This window comes from Electrona antarctica, assembly GCF_951216825.1.
Source record: "Electrona antarctica genome assembly, chromosome: 15".
Lineage (NCBI taxonomy): Eukaryota > Metazoa > Chordata > Actinopteri > Myctophiformes > Myctophidae > Electrona > Electrona antarctica.
In genome coordinates this window covers 25,916,222-25,938,138 of record NC_136796.1, presented here as the reverse complement: position 1 = coordinate 25,938,138, position 21,917 = coordinate 25,916,222, and the positions used below count along the sequence as shown (strand labels likewise).

The 21,917-nt window shown below is 40.8% G+C and overlaps 2 protein-coding genes across 26 annotated transcripts in view; one reads left to right on the top strand and one right to left on the bottom strand.

Moving 5' to 3' along the window:
* Window positions 1-120: 120 nt before the first annotated feature.
* On the bottom strand, window positions 121-19,463 carry ints8 (integrator complex subunit 8). Of its 2 annotated transcripts, none has more exons than XM_079522217.1 (28): window positions 19,270-19,463; window positions 15,332-15,470; window positions 14,803-14,977; window positions 14,359-14,499; window positions 13,103-13,174; window positions 12,766-12,817; window positions 12,364-12,546; window positions 11,820-11,927; window positions 10,824-10,976; window positions 10,245-10,345; window positions 9,523-9,664; window positions 8,993-9,063; window positions 8,558-8,733; window positions 7,739-7,869; window positions 7,365-7,475; window positions 6,990-7,194; window positions 6,442-6,563; window positions 4,286-4,461; window positions 3,959-3,992; window positions 3,790-3,849; window positions 3,593-3,654; window positions 2,337-2,455; window positions 1,929-2,032; window positions 1,512-1,562; window positions 1,351-1,424; window positions 949-1,013; window positions 672-715; window positions 121-311 (listed from the first exon to the last, which is right to left on the bottom strand). In XM_079522217.1, exons 1-28 carry the CDS (start codon window positions 19,348-19,350, stop codon window positions 195-197), a joined length of 3,069 nt encoding a protein of 1,022 aa, XP_079378343.1. In that variant the 5' UTR covers window positions 19,351-19,463; the 3' UTR covers window positions 121-194. The 2 variants fall into 2 exon arrangements, with proteins under 2 accessions (XP_079378343.1, XP_079378344.1); XM_079522218.1 differs by lacking the exon at window positions 19,270-19,463 and adding an exon at window positions 17,166-17,318.
* LOC306938164 (uncharacterized protein) overlaps window positions 17,231-21,917 on the top strand; it is a 21,999-nt gene continuing 17,312 nt past the window's right edge. For 11 of the 24 annotated variants that reach the window (XR_013791680.1, XM_079522205.1, XM_079522202.1 and 8 more), the window contains exons 1-6: window positions 17,232-17,374; window positions 19,078-19,197; window positions 19,832-19,948; window positions 20,679-20,795; window positions 21,520-21,636; window positions 21,736-21,858. Coding sequence is in view for 23 of the 24 variants with exons in the window: in XM_079522205.1 (XP_079378331.1) it covers window positions 17,317-17,374; window positions 19,078-19,197; window positions 19,832-19,948; window positions 20,679-20,795; window positions 21,520-21,636; window positions 21,736-21,858 (652 nt within the window). In the remaining variant the exon portion in view is untranslated. Of the gene's footprint in view, window positions 17,469-19,077; window positions 19,198-19,831; window positions 19,949-20,678; window positions 20,796-21,519; window positions 21,637-21,735; window positions 21,859-21,917 lie in introns of all 24 variants that reach the window. The other 13 variants (XM_079522208.1, XM_079522206.1, XM_079522207.1 and 10 more) reach the window with 6 other exon arrangements.

Genomic DNA, 21,917 nt, shown 5'->3' with positions numbered 1-21,917 from the left:
TATTTATGATTTGTTAATGAAGCCAGCCAAGGTATTTAATTTATACCTCAGGGAGTTTCCTAGTTTTTCCCATGGAGGGAAACTAAACATGTATGAAAATTTGTACAGATACAAAATGTATTTATTTGAAAATGTTTATTTTTTATGAAATAAAATGTACAGTATTTTCCTCCAGAGAAGTGGTCCTGTGTGTTTTAGAAGTACAGTTTAGCCATGCCTTGAAGGAACTTCTTTTTCCGCTTCTGTGCAGCCAATAGTAGTACTTCCTCTGGGTTACTGGCATTGAGCTCTGTCTGACCAATCGCTTTTACCTGAAAAGAAGATCAAATGGCTCCTAACTCATCTGTACATACACGTTCAACCCTATAGCCTTAAGTACACAATATCCAATGATGTGAGTAAGCGGCAATGTAATACTCATTTGAGATTCATCCTTATTGCATTAGGTAGATCTCCGTAAAATATGTATCCCTTTCACAGCGAGGGATATGAAATCAGTGCAATCTTTCTGCATATTTAAAATTTCAGGGTTCATTAAGCTAAGATCCACATGGCTCACAAGACCATAATGGTCTGTACACTAACAGGCCGAGTCGTCAGGGACCAGTTTGCTACTTAAACACATCACCTTTGTGTTTAAATCGATTAGACGAAGAAAATAAATTACTTACAGCTATTTGTCTCTTCTCGCTTTCACCCCTTTTATGGTGAATATCTGAACACACAGTTAAGGGGACAGTTCAAGTATATTATACACTGGTGAAGTCAATGAACTAGGCTTCAGCATTATTACGTTTTTTCCAGTGGTAGCTTATATAATCTTGTACACAACAAAAATACAGAAGTGGAAAAATAAATATTGCCACAAACGTTAGAGTTCTCCAAGGTTTAGTACAGTTATCCTAGTGGCATTATTATTAAATAATATTTTAACTTGGTAAAGGATACGTGTGAGATATTCCAAGATGGTGACGTCCCAGATGTAGTCATAGAGTGAGTCCATGGCATCATGACTGAAATAATAAAAATAAACAGAACTTATAGGTCTAGGAATACAATTATAAATTAGTCTACTACTTTTTTGGAATTGAATTATCAAGGGGGGAAAAAGAATCAAGGAATCATTGTTTTAATTGTCTAAATTGATTAATCACTTACAAGCTTGCAAAGTATAAACACTGAGTAGGTTTATTTCTATTTTTGCACAACACCATTGCATGACAATGTGTCCATGTGCAATGTGAACATGTGATCTTGTATATCCCTTTTTAATTTTAAATATGGTCTAACCAAAAACAAACCCCAAATACAGGTAAATAAGTAAACAAGGTTTAAAGGTTAGTAAATTACCTGTTTTGTTCTTGAAGAGCTTTGAATGCCGTCATATAGTCTACCTCTCTCAGAAACTGGCAGAGGACAGCAACCTAACAATCGAAAAGGAGGATAGCTTGATGTTAAACATCAGCCAGCAAAATAATCTGGTGGGAGAGACATCTTTGCTTAAGTCTGACCTGTGTGTGGCAGTTAGTCATCGAACAGCACTTGATCATTCTCTTCAGGACCTGTAAGAAAGGGTCAGTCTTGTGATAAACTACAAGGATAGAGACATAATTATCTAATTTGTTAATTAATGATGGATAAACAAATCTTTGTAGGATCCCAAACTGACTAAAATGTAAGTAAATTCCATGTAGCCAATCACCTCAACAGCTACGAGAGTCTTTCAGTAATACGATTAGGGCTATATCAAGTCACCAAAACCTTGTACATCACCATTATTCTACCCAATAGATCAACATTCATGCCCTTCCCACACCCTAATTGTACATTCTGGTACGGGCCAAAGTTTTGGCCAGAAAGCCAGACTGAGTGCCCTCAATCCCCTCATTGGATATCTATGTCACCTGAGGCAAGGATGGGGACTGTACCTGGTCATTATAGACATCTGGGGGCACAGCTTTGGTAAAGAAGTCAGAGCACACTGCACCAGCTTGGAGATAAAAATGCAGGGCTGCAGGGTACTGGTTGGTCACTAAAGAGATTCAACAGAAACATAAGTGGATCAACTAATCACTAAACACTGAATGTTTTTCATAAAGGCACCCCTTTCCATAAGGTGTCCATTCTGTATTGGACATTTTAGTAGTTACACAACTAAAGCATGATGTACTGTATGGAGTCCATGTGGACTGGCCACCTAGATTGCATGAATGATAACTGAATAAATATAACATTTCACCACGGTAGTAAGAGGACAGAAGCCTTTATTAAAACTTTAACACCACAAACAAACTAAATGTCTACCCTGAATGTGCTGTGCAGTACATGTTTCCTACCAAAGTAGATGTCAGCCTGTGTGATGAGCCAGGACTGATTGTTGGGGTTCAAAGTGAGCGCATAAGACACCAGCTCTTTGACCGTCACAGCCACCGCCTCCACATCTACAGCCTGTATGCTGGGACGCCACACACACAAGCTCAGTCAGTGGTTGGGTCAAGGTTCAATGTACACTAATCTAAACAATCGAAACTTCAAAGCTTTGGCTGCTGTTAATGGCTAGTTTTATAGTTTTCTCATTGTGGATCAGTAAAGTTTGATCTCATCTTAAATCTTGTCACAGTCAGGCAGGAGGAAAAAATCACACCCGTGTGAACTGAGTGGTGCAAATCCCCCCCTCTCTCTCTCATTAGCAGGCAACAGTGCAGCACTATCTCTCTCTCTCTCCGTTTCTGGCACAACAGCGCCACTTTTGGTACTGGTCACACACAAACATGGTCACACACGGACATTGCTGTTCCTTGGAGTGGTTGCACCACTCAAAAATGACCTGTATTGCCGCCATCATTGGTGAAAACTGAAAACTTTCCAAATTTTGCAAAATAGCAAAAATAAACAATTTTCATAATATGTCACAATGCCACCCGTTTCGACTGGTATCAATGGACAAGACTGCAGTTATCAGTTAGGATCAGCACGACTTTTTCAGACGAGTATGGGCATGCTCTGCCGACCCGACCCAACGGCTCAGTCGGTAGTTCGCTTGATAATCACTGATGTCCTGACGGAGGCGCGCCGTGTCTGGTGGCCTTGAGCTACGTGAGGCACCGCCGAGCGAGGCGCTAGCCGAGCGAGTCGCCGTGCCGAGCGTTGCGAAGGCCACCAGACCCGACTCAGCGCCGTCCGAGTTGCGTCCCGATAGGCAGAGAATAGTATATATTAGTAGCTCCTAGTTTCCATGCCCCGACAATAGTTGGAAATGACACGTCCACCAGGGGGAAACCTTGACCAGGACATCAGTGATTATCAAGCGAAATACTCACGGAGAACTACCGACTGAGCCATGGGACGGCAGAGCATGCCCATAGTCGTCCGAAAAAGTTGTGCTGATCCTAACTGATAACTGCGGTCTTGTCGGGTGATAACGGTCGAATCCGCTATAGTATACTATGACAATGTTTGTGTGATACTGTAATAGTATAAAGTAAGGAATTAATTTGTGAAAAAACGACAAATACAGTTTCTGTCCAACAGTAATGATACAATTATTAATGACATAACCTCCAGATGAGCAACAAGAGAGAGAAGCTCTTACTTAGCGAGAGAAGACGGCCAGATGGAGAGGTGCTCTGCTGTCACCTCATTGACGATATCATCCTGGAACAACAGACCATTGGTCATGCATACATTTACATTACATACATGTAATAAAAATGATAAAGCTGAGAGTAGAAATTAGCCATAAGATGAGGTAGGCTGGTCAAAACGTGCGCTTTTTGCAGCAATGCATACCCGTACTATGCTGTGAAACCTCACAAACAGGGAGATGAGGGAGGTCAGCACTAGAGGCTCCTGTAAGAATCGTAAGAAAACCCATTATTCCACTACATCTCATCATCCAGAATATATTCATTTAATTAAAGACAATACATTCACCAAGCACAAGTTCAGCTTGACTCACCCTCAGTTTCTTGATGAAAGTGATGAATTTACTCCTAAATAGGTAGACAACAGAATTGACTTTTTGTAATAGATAGCATGAACACAATGTGAATTTGCCAAACACAAATAATTGTTTTAACACTTATTACACTTTATGTACAGTAGCAATTATGACAAATCGTAGATTATATAAAGCACCAATAATAAACCAATATGTACATATCAGCAGCCTCTTGTGTCACTCTGTTGCGCGTCATTCAAAAAATAGCCGCTCTTGATCACAACATTGTAGACTGGCTATTTTAAGCACAAGACACCAGTGCTTAAAGTTTAAATCAGGATATACCTGTGCAGGATGCCATTACTGGAGTCCCTTTGTTTAATGAGGCCGTCACTCGTTCTCTTGTGCTGGAGTGACACACTGCAGATCTGCACCACCACTTCCCACAGCTCTTTGGCTGTACGCCGACTTTCTTTAGGGCCTGGGAGCTCCTTGCAGGTGGAGGCCAGAAGCTGGCCGAGCTATTAGGGGAAAATATGGAAGTCAATCGGGTATCAGATAAGAGATTAAGTCAAGCAGCCAAGCTTGATGTGACAATTCATTAGCCTGGACGAATGAGGAAGATTCTAGTAATCATCATGAGCTAGTTACATAACCGCGCCCGGATTTACCATTGGGCTAGGGTGGGCTGTAGCCCGGGAGGCCCGACTAACCTCCCAAAAAAGTATGTTTTGCACTGCCAAATTTTGCACACACACTCCCTGGATGCCGACAATGAACATCTGCCCCACATTTTCCAGAACGGCCTGTTATAGCGCCACCAGGAGGCTGACTTTTATATTACTCCTCTAGATTCTGTCCAAGAATCCCGCAAATCGTTACACACTATCTCTATAGTCATGTGTTCACGCCGGATCTGTCCGATATTTCATATTCCATCCTAATTGGCTAACATTGGCTCTCAAAGTTTGCAGGATTGGCCCGTTTTGAACAAAAAGCCTCAAATCATGAACGCATGCAATTTATGTGAAATCTTTCACAGACTTTCCTACTAGGCTGAGGAATATATCCCACCCTTTTCACATTGGCCTGTTATAGCGCCACCAACAAGTGGATTTTTGCAAAACACATTTTTGGAACAAAATGCCTCAAATCATCCAAGGCGTAAGAAGAAATGGCACCCTTTTCACATTGGCCTATTATAGCGCCACCAGGAGGCCACAACCTGACCTGCCCTGGTCAGCAATCCAATTCAAGTGAGATTTGTGTTTAGTTATTGTATATTTAGTTGTATTATGGTTAAAACATTGAGAGCTTCTGACAGAGTCTCTCTCTCTTTGGGGGGCTGGGTACCTCCAACTTAAACAAATACCCGTATTTCTTCCGGCCCTGTACATAACGTGTACATGTCGTTAATTTTAACCATAATTTTCAAAACCTTTAAATCCTTTGAGTCCATATTCTTAAACATTTTATACAACATAAGCTGCAATGCCTTATGTACTCCATACAACAGTAGTTTGCAGAGTGCAGACCCAGTTGCCAAATCAATAGCTCTGAGGCCGACTTGACTACTACTGTACATAAAGTATGATACATAAAGTATGATACTTTATGTACAGCAGTAGTAGTAGTAGTCGGATTTCTGCTTTAGTTCGATTGTGTCAGTGAGAGAAAGACACACAGCAAACTGTCTGGCCAGTCAGGTGTAGAACCAGGATAGGAACACACTGAAGAAGGAATTTTGCTCTCTGGCCAGTCAGGTGTAGAACCAGGATAGGAACACACTGAAGAAGGAATTTTGCTGTCTGGCCAGTCAGGTGTAGAACCAGGATAGGAACACACTGAAGAAGGAATTTTGCTGTCTGGCCAGTCAGGTGTAGAACCAGGATAGGAACACGCTGAAGAAGGAATTTTGCTGTCTGGCCAGTCAGGTGTAGAACCAGGATAGGAACACGCTGAAGAAGGAATTTTGCACCCATGTGGTATGTGCCCTATCCATTTGGCTATTGCATCACCCAAAGGTGTGTCATGTTTTAAGGACTGGGCGGTAGCTCTATGGAAAAAAATATATTCATAGATAAAAGTTAATACCAGTCTATTACTACCAGTTACTACCAGTGTTACTAAATCTGTCTTGGAAGAGCCACCCATCGAATAATCTAATATATGGCAACATTCCCTGTGTTTCTTCACTAGTCCGATCCAGAAGAACACAGTTTGCCGACCACTGCTACAGAGCTGACAATGAGGTTATATCTTCCCTTCTTCTCTGGAGTCCTGCCTCAAAGCAGACCAGAGGTAGAAAACTGTCGTTCCCTGATGTCATCGCTAGGGACACAGGCAACAGTAAGCAGGAACTGGGGATGGCGTAATATTGTGAAATCCACGATCTCGACCGCGGTCAAAAAATGATAATGATCAGTTGAACACCAGTGATGTACTTACTGTAAGTAGGTGCTATAAAAATGGTCAGACTGTGAAAAATAACACATGCTCACCTTAATGTAAGGGTTGTTCATCACCAGAGACTGTGGCACCTGCAGAGTCAGATAGTCGTTCTCTCTCCAGTTCAACATGAAGGCGACGCACTCCTCCCCAACAACTTGACGCAGAGGCAGATCTGAAAACAACCACACCAACCATCAGGGGTGAGACCACATATACGCTGATAGATTGATTGAACACTTTATTAGTGTAGCATGTTAAATTATTAACCATTTAAACCCTATGTACATGGTTGACTTTAGTCCCCTACGGCTCTATCCTTGGACCCTTAGTTTGTTCCCTTTAAACCAAATCTCTCCACCGAAAATAGCTAATCTACAAGCCTACAAACCAACGCACTGTGAGCTTGTAGATCTCAGGCTTTGCCCTATATACTTTGTCGTATGATGAATAATGAAAGTAGCTGATCTACAAGTTCACCATGCGTCATTCAATGTTGTGAGCTTGTAGATCTCCTGTCTTAAAAAATATTAAAGCATTTCGCCTAAAATGAAAGTGGTTAAACACGTCCCATAGGTGTGAAGCCATAAAGTCCACCCACCGTGTATCCTCATCTCCAGGTACCCTCTGACCCTGCTGACCAGGTCGGGGGGCGGCCTCTCCCTGCTGCCCTCGGCCGCCATTGTCTCGTGCGCTCGGACCTCCAGCAGCAGTATCTCGTTCAGCATCACCTGCCTGAGCTTGGGAGAAAACTCAGTCACCAGCTCCAGACATGCCGAGAACAGCTGCCTGGCATGAGCAAAGTCCTGCCCGGAAAACGGATCAGATCAGGAATCAGTCGGTATCGTTATGTATTTCTTGCAATAACAAAGGATTTCGGTGCTAGCATGCGCTGCACACAAAACACCATCAGAAAATCTATGTCACGTTAATAATAAGATAATGTGATTATCATCTAATATTTCTTCAAACAAACCTTTATTAAGATGCAGTGGAGCCCTTTGGCCATGAGGATGTATACCAGGTCCTTGGTCAGGTTGTCTTTGATGCCAAGGATCACATTGATGTAGTCTGAAGGAACCTCCCACTGTTAACACAAAAGGGGGAACTTGATTTTAACAAAACAAAAAGAATAACTCATGAATTTATTTAGCAGAGATCTACTTCAGCATATACAGTAAATGCACGTTATATAAATCACTGGTTCAAGATAAAAGCAAAATATTAGAGTAAATCTATTAGCTTGTTTTCTAAGGTTGTACCTTTATTTTATTTGCATTTATGAAATCCCGCATTTCATCATCCTGATGCTAGAGGAGTTCTTGAGTATATGGATCCGTTTCCCCCTACCTTGCTGTTGACCCTCCAGAAGGGCCGTTCGGCCATGCCATGGAGTTCAATGAGGAGCTGTCTGATCCTCCGTGGCTCCAAGGACAGGATGAGCTGTTGCTCCAGCTGGCCAATGTTCACACTGGCTGAGGCTTTGAAAGGAAAGACCACCGTACACCGTACAGTCAATCACAGGATCAGCCAAGCATGTTAGTACAGTACAGCATGTCATTACTGGAAAATAAAGTCAGGACTCAAGGACCCAAGTGCAGGGAAGCTGGCTTTACCAGTCCTATTTATTTATTTGTTACTGTTCAATGTGTGTGTGTGTGTGTGTGTGTGTGTGTGTGTGTGTGTGTGTGTGTGTGTGTGTGTGTGTGTGTTTTTATAAAATAAAACCTTCTTGATTCATCTTGATTTAGTGCTCCTACTGTAACCTAAATGCATATTACAGTGTCACTGTAGACTATCAACATGTCGCTACAATTACATTCCATCGTACAGTATCGTCATTTTGGGTGGAAATCTTGTATGTCCAAAACATACAAGATTTTTATTATGAACAATTTCACCACTATTAATGTGGTGACTTTTAACTGTGGTGTATGTATTTATTGTCCCTCAGCACCGCCCTGATGAGTTCCCCTTGCAGATAATAAAGGACATTTACTTTTTAAGTCCTGACACCTTGATGTGCTGAAAACAGCTTTGGCGGTACCTGGTATGTGATAGAAGGAAACCATGGGGCTTTGGAGGTACCTGGTATGTGATAGAAGGGAACCATGGGGCTTTGGAGGTGCCTGGTATGTCACAGAAGGAAAGCAGGGGCTTTGGAGGTACCTGGTATGTCATAGAAAGAAGGCAGGGGCTTGGCGCTGAGGTTGATAGTGGCCGACCTCTTCCTCATCTGCTCCACCAGGACCTTCCTCTCCTCCTCCTTCAGAAGCTCCATGAACAGCTTGTGAGATGACACCATGAACACCAGAGGAAGCTCCTCAAGGCTCTCACACAAGGTCCTGAAAGGAATGGACACTTTAGCCAAAGGTACGTTTTTTTAAGTGGGAACTAAATAAAGAAATATATATACACACATTTATCATTTATAATTACTGGTACTTATAATAACTTATTTGCCAAATGTAGTAATTATGTGTGTTGCAGACAGTGTACTGCAATGCTAAATGTTTACATTATTTGCACAGGGGAAAAAAGACAAGACATGGTAAACAAACAAGGACAGGCGTATAGTACAGTACTAAAAGAGGTGTAACTCACTTCATAAAGTTGGCCATATTTCTTCTGGAGGTTTCAGATGGACGATCCTTCTCCAGTGATCGTGTACACACCTGTAGGGAAAGGAAATAACATTTAAATGTTATTATTGCTAAATGTAGGTAATTTAGATAGGATTTTATGTAGACATAGCACTCTATAGTGTATACCCATAGCTTCACTGTACAGATATTCTACTGTTAGTAACTTAGTCATCAAGAACCATAAGCAAGCTAAGAACCTAACATCTGTCTATGTATTTGGTGTATTACCATGTGTTGTTCTTGCTTACTGTAAATCACAAGATTCGCACTGGATTAAGAGTCTCTGCTAAATGCCTTAATTGTAAATGTGCAGTAACCTTCTTTTAGACCAAATTAAAACCCAAGACAACTTGAACCTGCCTACTGTCACACCTGAACGTCCTATGACCACTTGACATTGCAACTAAGTACGGTATAACTCGGGCTCAACTCCCCAGTAGGTAAAATAATTCAATCTATAATGCAATTCAATCTATGAGAAGTTGGCACCTCTAGAATGAAGTCCACCATTCGTTTACTAGGTCTCAGGAGCAGCTGCTGGAAACGCAAACTGAGGACTTCTCCCTCCAAGGCGTCTCGCACAGCGTTGCACACACACAGCTTGTGGCACACCTCATCAATGCCTCGCTCGCTGTACACAGAAACAAATAGACATTATAAAAAGGCAGGATCAGGGAGCATCATAATCTGATAGACTAATCTGCATTATAATAAATTGCATTTTTATAGCGCTTTTCTATGCATTACGTGCCTACTCAAAGCGCTTACAATGGTTCATTCATTCATACTGGGAGGTGACGCGGCGAACAGTCGACGCCAGCATCCCCACATTCACACACCAATGGTGGCAAGCTCACACCGACCGACTCATTGGAGGCAATGTAGGGTTCAGTGTCTTGCCCAAGGACACTTCGACATGTAGACAGGAGGAGCTGGGATTTGAACCGCTGACCCACGAGGTCATTGGACCTCCTGAGCCACAGCCGCCACTATGAATACAAACCAAGTCCTGCTTCATTGAAATACAAATAATTCCCCTTCATACATAAATTCCACTTTGTGGATGTAATTTGGCAACCAAAAGACAGCGCTTATGCCATATTACAATGTCCCAAATCCAAGATGATATCTAATGTTATATCACAATAGACTATATTAGATTTATATTTTGGCACACCCTACACTGAACAGTGTGATGACATCCAACTCACCCTTGCTGGACTTTATGTAGAAACTCCCTGAGAACAGATTGTCTGAAGTGGTTTGGCAAACTGCGAGACGAATTGTCTTTGATGAAGGCCTCAATAAGAGCCTAGAGAGGAGTTTTCAAGAATGACAATACATTTTAAAAGATTCAGAACAATGTCAAAGCACTAGACCTGAATATATACAGTACATATATTTGGCAAAGAAATTAAAACTTAATTAAATAATTCTAATTGCATTACAATGCATTGCATTACAATGCAATTAGAATTCTGTCCAAAGTGATAGCGGCATTACAATGCAATTAGAATTATGTCCAAAGTGATAGAAATGTGTCTACCGCCTACTCTTGTTAATATACATTGTATTCAGTTAATGGTTGTTTTCCCTTCTTTAAATTTCTCAGTCAATGAGGTAAATATATCATTAATTGTGTTCATATGTCTTATACGGTATATCCTGTATATTTACCCGTTATAACTAATTGTTGAGTTTTGAAATAATTTTCTATGGCAAATCAATTGTTGTGCATGAAGTTGAAATGAAAGGGGTGCAGATCTGGTTCGTGTCTGTTCTGTTCTTACCTGGTAGTTGTGTGTCTTGATCAGGCTGTTTATCTGTCCATAGGGTGTACTGTGTGAGTCACTGGGGTCTAACACTCCTGTCAAGGCCCTACAGGCATTCCAGTAGCCAGCCAGGCGCTTCTCATCCAGGTGCACATGGAGAGTTGAGTCCAGCTAAAAGTCAGATAAAGATACATTTTGAGAGATCACAAACCTACTGATGGGATAACATTTTAGTTTGGGAAGACATTCTATATTAAATTCCACATGAAACCATAATTCAATTTCTTTGCCATTGGCAATCAGAAATGCGTTATCATTCCAATTAATCTCTTTAATATGTACAATCATTTAGGCGCAAGCTACTTTAACAACCAGCTCAGTGGAGTTATTGTGTCCATCTGCACTAATTATTTCTTAATTAACGCGGTGCCGTGCAAAGTGCGCACACACAGAATTATAGCAGATCCACAAGCTCACAACGCATCGCAGACGATGCGTTGTCAGCTTGTAGAGCAGCTGTTTTGGGTGTTCGGTACCGCCGCCGCACAACAAAGTCAAAGTATATATAAACAATAAAAACTGAAATGAGCACATGACATTCATTCATCTCGAGCGGAGAGCTACACTGCTTGTGACTCCTGCAGTGCGCACACAAACCAAACGAGTGAAGTGAACCGGTCCAAGAGGAACGAGGGACTGGCACCTCTCTCTCTCTCTCTCTGTCAGTCCAGTGTCATTTCACAATTTTCAACCACACAAACCTTCCAACCGACAGGCACCTCTATGCAATCAAGCAAATGCGATATTTTATAATATTAATAACAGCAAAGCAAGCACCTGCTCATTTTACTTTGATAACCAGTATTTGAGCTGCAGGGCAGACTGGTTGAGTAATTTCCTAGTGTTTAAAATTCCTCTAAATCTTGGTAGAAATGTCCACAAAGGCTAAGTTATGTACTGTACTTAGTAAAGGTCCATTACCCATTACCAAGCGCAGAATGAACACATGTGTACCTTCTGTATCAGCTCCCTGGTCTGTCTGAAGTGTTCACAAGCCTTCTCATAAGCCGGCTGGTCTGTGCAGCCTTGTTGGAAGTAAATGCCTCCCAAGTCATAATGCACCTGTTAAAGATAAAAGTTACATCAAGGGTAGGTTCGATTAACTTGTTGAGAACTGCTCATTCAGAATCCATTTATAGGAAATGTCTTAAGTTTTGCTGGGCCAGTGTTTTGCTGCACATAAAAGCATCAACTGGTATGAATGTGTTCCGGTTTTAATCAATGGAACGAACATAGTATACTTTAAGTTCCCATTTATCTGTATCAATGAAAACTCACTTTTCAAGTAAAAAAAAAAAAAAAGCATGACTTTTTATTCATTTATTTATTATTTTACAATACATTATTAAAATCGTAGTGTTTCAGTGCCAGTTATTTAGGGGCCCGCTTGCAATATCCTCAACCAGAAGTTGAGAAACAGTGCTCGAATAGGCGAATACATATCAAACTGGGGGTCCTTGAATTTAAAAAGGTTGTAAAACACTGCTATAGACCTAACCTGACAGTGTAGCTCCTCAGCACTGATGCGGAGACCTGCGGTGGACGACTCCGTCTCTCCATTGGTGGTGCTGGCATCAGCAGCCAGCAGGTCCAGTGTCCTCAGGGTGTGGATGTAGAAGTCCTTCTTCAGTCTCAACGCACCCTCCAGGACACTGATGGAGTCGGATGCTTGCTCCTTCAACTGAAGGTGGCGACATGTTGAAAACATTATTCAAAATAGGGCAGACTGTAGCGCGAGGCAGCTTAAAGTACTGTACACACCCTGGACATGACGCTAGTATGTAATATCACAATTATCTATTGGTTCTAAATATCGTTTGATATATTTTGGATTAATTGCCCAGCCCTACCTAAGACAGAAAAAAGTCTGTTACTAAAGCTCAGTTTGTTGTTTACTCACCACACTGAGGATATTTTCCGTCATTTCTTTCTCCTGCTGCACAATACTCAACCTGGGAAATACAACAGGAACACATCGATATTATGTCACACACACACACACACACACACACACACACACACACACACACACACACACACACACACACACACACACACACACACACACACACACACACACACACACACACACACACACACACACACACACACACACACACACACACACACACACACACACACACACACACACACACACACACACACACACACACACACACACACACACACACACACACGAGAAGCTGCAAGTCTAGAGGAGATTTTAAAAGGCCTACATTTGCATCTGGTGAGGCCCAGGCTTGTTCTGTTTCTCAGGAAAACTGCTCAGCACTATCGTTCTGATGGCCCTTCATGACAAAAAGAAAAATACATTGTAATTAGAAAGGCAAAATGAAGATATATTTTACATTGTGAGTTTCTTGTAGCAGTTTAATAATAATTTAAAGTCAATGTCAAACTGTCCAGTGAATTTTGCTTCCTGTCTTTTCTCAAAAATCTTAACCCCAAGCCAGGTATGAGGTTGTGGTTGAAATAAGTCGACTAGAAAATGACAGACACACGGAACATGGCACCTATTTTGGGCATGTGATTATAGGTGGAAATCTTATATTTTGTTGAGGGGCGCTAACCCCTCCTATATCCAGCTTTTAGTGTATGTTCACAAACCTACACAAACATTAAATTCCCATTGACAATGAATGGAGAATTTTACGTCATAGTGTCTGAGCAAATAGGCATAGTGTCTATTTTACGGCATGATGATGTACGATGATAAGAGCGCCCCTCACTTCAACCGGGTGTGATTTTTGAGGGGCACTAGCCCCTCCTATACAGCTTTGTCCCCACACGTCTCAATATTTTGCCATTGACAATAAAACGAGAAATTAGGTCAAATGTCCGCTAAATCTTGTTTTAATAGAAGGAACTAGCTGATCAACACAAATGTAATGTTGTGAGCTCAGACAGAGATCAGCTATTTCCGTTGTTCCTGAAGTATATTATACTATAGAGCGTCGCAGTCCCGCCCCCTTTCATGACGACGCCAGGCCCAATTAAATTCCCAATGCATTTTTCCCATAGACATTTCAAAACGTATTTATTTAAAAACCTTATAAGCGTCGTACAAACCCAACTCGAGTTGTGACAAATCATGACAACAAACACAATATTTTGGACCAAACAAATAATTACGAAGAAATAATTACAAAGAAGAAAAACAAGAAAAAAACTTCTTTCTAATGATTTGTCACAACTCGAGTTGGCTTTGTACGAGGCTTAAAAGGTCTTTAAATAAATACTTTTTGAAATGTCTATGAGGAAAATGAACAGGGAATCATTTCCTGGGCCCTGGTAGGGGGCGGGACTGCAACGCTCTATAGGGCTTAAGTGGTTAAGCTGTGTGACAATCCCAAATCACTAAATAAATTATACTATGTATAAACTTAGTATGAAGTAATTTCAATACTACTGTTGTAATGTTATTGTCATATGATGCGGTCGGTCGACAAAGTATAAATTAGGCTTCACTCACCAGCGGTTGTAGATGATGACACCCATGGCGGTGGTGGGGGGCAGAGTGGACAGATCCAGGTCCACATGTTTCACCCCTGGGGGAACTTTGCTCACACACAGCAGCTCATTCAGTAACATGTTCAGCACAGGGATGGTCAAGCTGAGAGGAGAGAGTCAATATATTGAGTAAGATTCTGGAGGCATTTTTAATCTCATTAACTATTACAGCTTGCTGAACAACAACTGCCCCAGGAATTATGTTTTCATCCCTTACTAAAGGTAATTTTACTGTTGTAATGGCTACTTTGGTGAAGACAGTTCTCCCCTTGACAGTTCCCCCTTAATGTTTTTAGAAATATGGAGCAGATGAGACCGACCAATGACAGATCATGCATTCTGAAATGGAAACAATGTCAAACAATTGTCTTTTGCACTCGACAAACCAAAACAAACCCAGGCTAACCCTTTCTCCAGTGTGTCCAGGTCCCATTTCATGTATGCTGCCACTTTGAGCGCCAACAGCTTCAGAGTGCGGTTCCGGCGGTTGTCCACTGGAGGCTGTACTTGGTTCTGTTCATTTACTGACGGCTTGGAGGCCTGCTCTAGGAACTGGATGATCAGCTGCACATTGGTTGGATCTATGAAAAAACAAATGATTAATATAGCAACAGGTTTTTCAGAAAACTTTAGTAGAAGACATTTGTAGAATCGGCCTCAGGTCTAAATGGGCTAAACGCTTAAGTGGCGCCAGTGGATCAGGGGTGGAGTGGCTGCTTGGGAACCAACGGGATTCCGGGCTCCCCCAGAGTTAGTGTCGAAGTGTCCTTGAGCAAGACGCTGAACCCCTAATTGCTCCCGATGAGCAGGTTGGTGCCTTGCGTGGTTTCCTCCGCCATCAGTGTATACTATGGATGTGTGTATGAATGGATCCTTGGATAAAGGTGCAATATAAATGCACCATTTGCATCTAGAATAAAGGTATATGAGCTTACCTGGGAAGGCCTTCTGGAGGTGTTTCTCCAGCAGTGTGCTGTCCAGTAGGAACTCAAACCAGGAGATTTGGAGAGGAGTACCGGGTCTGCTAGTGGTCACTGTTGCCACCCGGTCTGTTGACTCCGAAGTCATCGCACCCTGCACAGACATACTGTATGTGTTAAGAAGAGCAATGGTATTTGTAAAATAGCTCGAACCAGTGCTGGTTATTTAGTTAGGACCCGCTAGTGGTGTTCGATACAAACTTAACCGGGATGTGGAAACCTCTACTTCAATACTCTACGAGTTGCTTAGCCATTAGCCAGTTATTCTGTCTCATCTAGAAGCAGAGATTAAAATAGGTTGCATTTTGCATCCCAAAACACAGTTTATAGTTAAGGGACGCAATAAAACAATGACCTCTGCATCCACGGGATGCACTACGGTACTGTTTTTTATTCTAGTTTATTTTGCTAGCTTTAGTTATATTCTTCTTCTGTTTTCTTCATGAATATAACCACATTATAACCATATAAAATGAAATGGGAGTTAAATGCTGCAATTTGTAAAAATGGCAAAATATGACTCCTAACGTTGTTGAAGTGGGACTCATAAAATGTCCCTGGGACTCATCTAAAAGACCATCCCTGCATCCTGGGACTCATTACATTGAAAACCTATTTACATCACTGTAGAAGACTTGTGCCCAAGGTAATAAAAGCTATTCAAGGTATATGGGTTGTAAAGCCAGATACCTGTTGGAGATACCGCGTGCGTTGCTTGGTATCTCTGCCATGGGAGCCGCCTTTTATGCTGTGCAAGTCTAGTGTCACGATGATGTCTCCCCTGCGTATATCCATCTTTGGAGTTTCTACATTAATCTGATGTCAGCGCTGGATATTGCCGTTGTCTCCATATATGGGACTATAGGACGGTTATCCCCATATATGGAGCTCTAAGTGAAAGCCTTCGCAACAGTATTGGTCCAACAGGAAATTGTTGCGCCAACATGCTCAATAGTGCAAGATAAAAGAAGGGAATAATTAACTGAAGCATATTTAACTTCCTAAATGTCATTTTATCTACATAAATCCTGGATGCAAATATGTCAATCATCAGAAATCTGTGCACTAGTAGTAATATGTTTGACACAAAATGTATATTTGATGGGATTTATTTTTAAATTAAATTCTTCAACAGTTTGCAAGTACAGTAACTAAAAGGATAACACAAAAAGCCATGAGGGCTTGTTTGTGGGTCTATGTATTCAATTCATCAACAAGCTATCATCAAGCATCATTCATAAATTGCTGTAATCCATTAAATTCCTAGATGGGGGTGTATTTTTTAAATTTCTCTAACAGAATTTTGGATAGATAACCTCTAAATCCGTGTAGTACCTATTGTACAGTTGATTTTCAAAATTAACTAGCTAACCTGCTTCAAGTCCCTTCACAGCTTCACAATGCTGCGTTTAGTTAAAAAGCAATAACGGAACATCAAGGATGCTGCTGCATAGCCGCTTTCGGCACCCTTAGTTACCTTTACCTTTTCTGAATTTGTGATGTCGGTACCCCCTAGGACGTCCCAAATTCAGAAAAGTTAACAAAGGGTCCCGAAAGGGGATACAAGGATAATACATAGCCTACTAGTTGCCAACATGGATGAATATGATGACTTAACAGTTATCATAAATGGACGGTTATGAACAGAATAGTTTGGAAACAAACGTGGGCTACCTTGTCATGCAGAACAACACAACCACTCTCTTTCCCTGGGACAACGCTAAGAAATGTCTAAATATTATAGTTTTAGTTTAATCGTCTACCGTTATTGCCTGGTCGATTATCTTACCTTGGTAGGCAACATTAATGAATAGTGGGTACGGGAATCACAGTAAAGGGTCAGAATCTGATACTCAAACTAAGGATTCTTTGATATTACATTATTTTATTTATTTGCCTGTCTATTATCTCCAGTGTATTTCCGTTTCCGTCTCACACTGATGATGGCATCACACGTCGTTGTCCTCGCGCCATATTCAACATTCAGCGGCCAACGAAGTTTGTATTTTTCATCTTATAACTCTTAACTCTGAGTCTATGGTAACGCGTCTATGGCAACACCTCACAGGTGTTGCAGGCTATTCATCATCAGGTAACAGTCACAATTTAACTGCTATCGTATCGATAATCGACCCAACATATACTGATATGTTAGCTATTGTTCACAATGCTAGGCCTATGCTGTTTGTGTTTTCTGTACTAGGCCACACAGGGTGTGCTCTTGCTGCCGTTGCATTAGATTAGAATGTGGTGGGATTAGATTCCCACCACACAAAGAAGACAGTGCTGTCACTGCTGTGTGTTATTTAGGATATTTTTAGCCATGAAACATGACTGTCATAATCACGAGCGTCATGAACCATGGCTACTACTAGCCTATTTCTAAATTCTAGCTCTGGTCCATAGCGTTAGGAGTTCTCCTTATGCACCTGAGGTAGCCTATTTCTATCATTCACAATTACCAAATACTGCATAAGGCAATTCCAGCCTTGGAATGAATGGCTGGGATTAGCCGCAATTTGCAACTCTAGATTTTTTTATAATGGGATGAATCTAGAGTTGCAATACCCTCCATTGACTCCCCACTCATCATTTTGCGTTTGCGATCTGCTCGTCTTAAACGACGTTAAACTCACCAACATTGCAGCTGTAGTCCAAGCTTGAATTATTCTCTTTCAATCTGCAAAGCTTGTTTTTCATAAAAATCCCCTGTAGACATGTTATGAGCTACTAGAGTTGCAAATTGCGGCTAGGCTGGGATATAGCTCTGGTCCATAGCTCTAATGCCCTTTGCAGGCATTCGAGGCTCGAGCTATACTATGGATCAGAGCTAGCTGGGATATACATTACATTTCATATACACAATCACATACAGAATTTTATTTTTAATATGGCAAGAAATAGAAATCCTGTGGCTTGGGAAGTGGAAGGTTATGGGTTCAATCCCTGGGCTCCCCCTGAGGCTTGAGTTTGTGTTAAAGTGTCCTTGAGAAAGACACAGAAACCCTAGCTGCAATTTGTAACTCTAGATTTTTTTTTAAATAATTGGATGAATCTAGAGTTGTAATACCCTCCATTGACTCCCCATTCAAATTTGCAATTGTGATCTGCTTGTATTAAACAACGTTAAACGCACCAACATTGCAGCTGTAGGGGGAGCTTTAATTATCCTTTCAAACTGCAAAGTGTTTGTTTCATAAAAATCCAGTTTGGAGTTTGGAAGCGGCAGGCAGCAGCACAAAATATCACAGCATGGAATTGCTTGACAAAAAGTAGCTCATAACATGTCTACGGTGGATTTTTATGAAACAAAAGCTTTGCAGATTGAAAGAGGATAATATTCAAGCTTGGGCTACAGCTGCAATGTTGGGGAGTTTACTGTCGTTTAATACAAGCAGATCGCAGATGCAAATTGGATGAATGGGAAGTCAATGGAGGGTATTGCAACTCTAGATTCATCCCATTATTAAAAAAAATCTAGAGTTTCAAATTGCGGCTACTGAACGTGTGTGTGTGTGTGTGTGTGTGTGTGTGTGTGTGTGTGTGTGTGTGTGTGTGTGTGTGTGTGTGTGTGTGTGTGTGTGTGTGTGTGTGTGTGTGTGTGTGTGTGTGTGTGTGTGTGTGTGTGTGTGTGTGTGTGTGTGTGTGTGTGTGTGTTCTATAAGAGTTAGACATTTAATAAATCATGTCTTACTTCTCAGATGATGATGTACCTCTCGCAACCCTTATAACAAAGCCACAAAATAATGAAAACCTGTTGCATGAAGCCACAAACAGCTCAACCATGGAGTCAAACAATAATTCAGGAAAAGACAAAAGTGGTAAGGAAAAGAAAATTGGTATCCTTATAAAATATTTAGAGTATGAAGAAAATTATGAATACTAGTCCATACCCGTTTGGGGATATGACGATATTCTTTTTTTCGTTCTTTTGCTGAATGCTGTGAATTTGGTTGAGTGCATTTTGAGTACATTTCACCCAGGTGAAGCAGGGTCCGGGCTCTGTCCTCTCTCGTCTTTCCTCTGTCACTAAAATCCACTTGAGTAGGTTAATGGATGTATACATTAACCTACATTTCAGCACCAATTCCGTCCTCAAATTTTGAGCACAGAATATCTGCCACTTATATATAACGGGTGTCCCCTGTGCCACACCCGTTATGCAATGCTCAGCCAATCACAGTGCAGAATGGCACACCTTCCAGCCAATCACAACGGCCAATCACAGTGCCAATTTCGGCACCATACATGGTAATATTTTGGCAATTCGGTCCTCAAATGTTGGCGCCATACATGGTAATTTTTCGTCCATTGAGGACATTACTAAAATTATTAGTTTGATGATTATTAGTTAGATAACAGGTTTAGTAAATAAATTAAATGTCAGTATAAGTAAAAATGGGAAAATTATTAATTATAATTAATCTTTTGATGGTCATGTCTTTTTCCATTTAGTCCCTATGTGCTCAGATGGCAGTTCAGATGATGATGTGCCTTTGATAAAACTGAAATGCAAGCAGGAGAAACCTGTAAGGAAGACCTCTGTACCGGCAAGGAGGAGTCCTGTTTTGGGTAAGAAGAGAATTGAATGAACTATAAAACCTTATTGAACACATAGAAATGTTATCAGAATATTATAATAGAATATTATAACAGAACACACAAGGTGTGTGTTCTGTTATTAGCAGGGATGGAAGACACTTCAGATGATGAGCCCTTGATAAACAAAACAAACATCTTCACTAGCACAAAACACAGAGTGCATTCTGAGTACATTTCACCCAGGTGAAGGAGGGTCTGGGCTCTGTCCTCTCTCGTCTTTCCTCTGTCTTTAAAATCCACTTGAGTAGGTTAATAGATGTATACATTAACCTACTTACACATTTCAGCACCAATTCCGTCCTCAAAGTTTGAGCACGGAATATTTGCCACTCATATATAATGGGTGTCCCCTGTGCCACACCCATTATGCAATGCTCCAGCCAATCACAGCGCAGAATGGCACACCTTCCAGCCAATCACAGTGCCAATTTCAGCATCATACATGTTATTTGCTCTTTCGAGAATAAATAAAGGTTTCAATCAATCAATCAATTTTTGGGCAATTCGGTCCTCAAATGTAGGCGCTGTACATGGTATTTTTTGTCCATTTTGAGGACATTACTAAAATGATTAGTTTGATGATTTAGTTAGATAACAGGTTTAGTAAATAAATTACATGTCACTGTCAGTATAAGTAAAAATGGAAAATTATTAATTATAATTAATCTTTTGATGGCCATGTCTTTTTCCATTATGATAGTCCCTATGTGCTCAGATGGCAGTTCAGATGATGATGTGCCTTTGATAAAACTGAAATGCAAGCAGGAGAAACCTGTAAGGAAGACCTCTGTACCGGCAAGGAGGAGTCCTGTTTTGGGTAAGAAGAGAATTGAATGAACTATAAAACCTTATTGAACACATAGAAATGTTATCAGAATATTATAATAGAATATTATAACAGAACACACAAGGTGTGTGTTCTGTTATTAGCAGGGATGGAAGACACTTCAGATGATGAGGCCTTGATAAACAAAACAAACATCTTCACTAGCACAAAACACAGAGTGCATTCTGAGTACATTTCACCCAGGTGAAGGAGGGTCCGGGCTCTGTCCTCTCTTGTCTTTCCTCTGTCTTTAAAATCCACTTGAGTAGGTTAATAGATGTATACATTAACCTACTTACACATTTCAGCACCAATTCCGTCCTCAAATTTTGAGCACGGAATATTTGCCACTCATATATCATGGGTGTCCCCTGTGCCACACCCATTATGCAATGCTCAGCCAATCACAGCGCAGAATGGCACACCTTCCATCCAATCACAGTGCCAATTTCGGCATCATACATGTTATTTGCTCTTTCGAGAATAAATAAAGGTTTCAATCAATCAATACATTTTTGGGCAATTCGGTCCTCAAATTTAGGCGCTGTACATGGTAATTTTTTGTCCATTTTGAGAACATTACTAAAATGATTAGTTTGACGATTTAGTTAGATAACGGGTTTAGTAAATAAATTACATGTCACTGTCAGTATAAGTAAAAATGGAAAAAATATCTTTAATCTTTTGATGGTCATGTCTTTTTCCATTATGATAGTCCCTATGTGCTCAGATGGCAGTTCAGATAATGATGTGCCTTTGATAAAACTGAAATGCAAGCAGGAGAAACCTGTAAGGAAGACCTCTGTACCGGCAAGGAGGAGTCCTGTTTTGGGTAAGAATAGAAGAGAATTGAATGAACTATAAAACCTTATTGAACACATAGAAATGTTATCAGAATATTATAATATGCTTGTGTGTGTTCTCTTATTAGCAGGGATGGAAGACACTTCAGATGATGAGCCCTTGATAAACAAAACATCTTCACTAGCACAAAACACAGAGAGCAATGGAAAAAAACTGGACTGCACAAATGGCACAGAAAATAAGACAACAGGTGATCATTTTACATGCATTTATTTAGACTTTGTATGATGTCTCTATTCTTCAATTAAA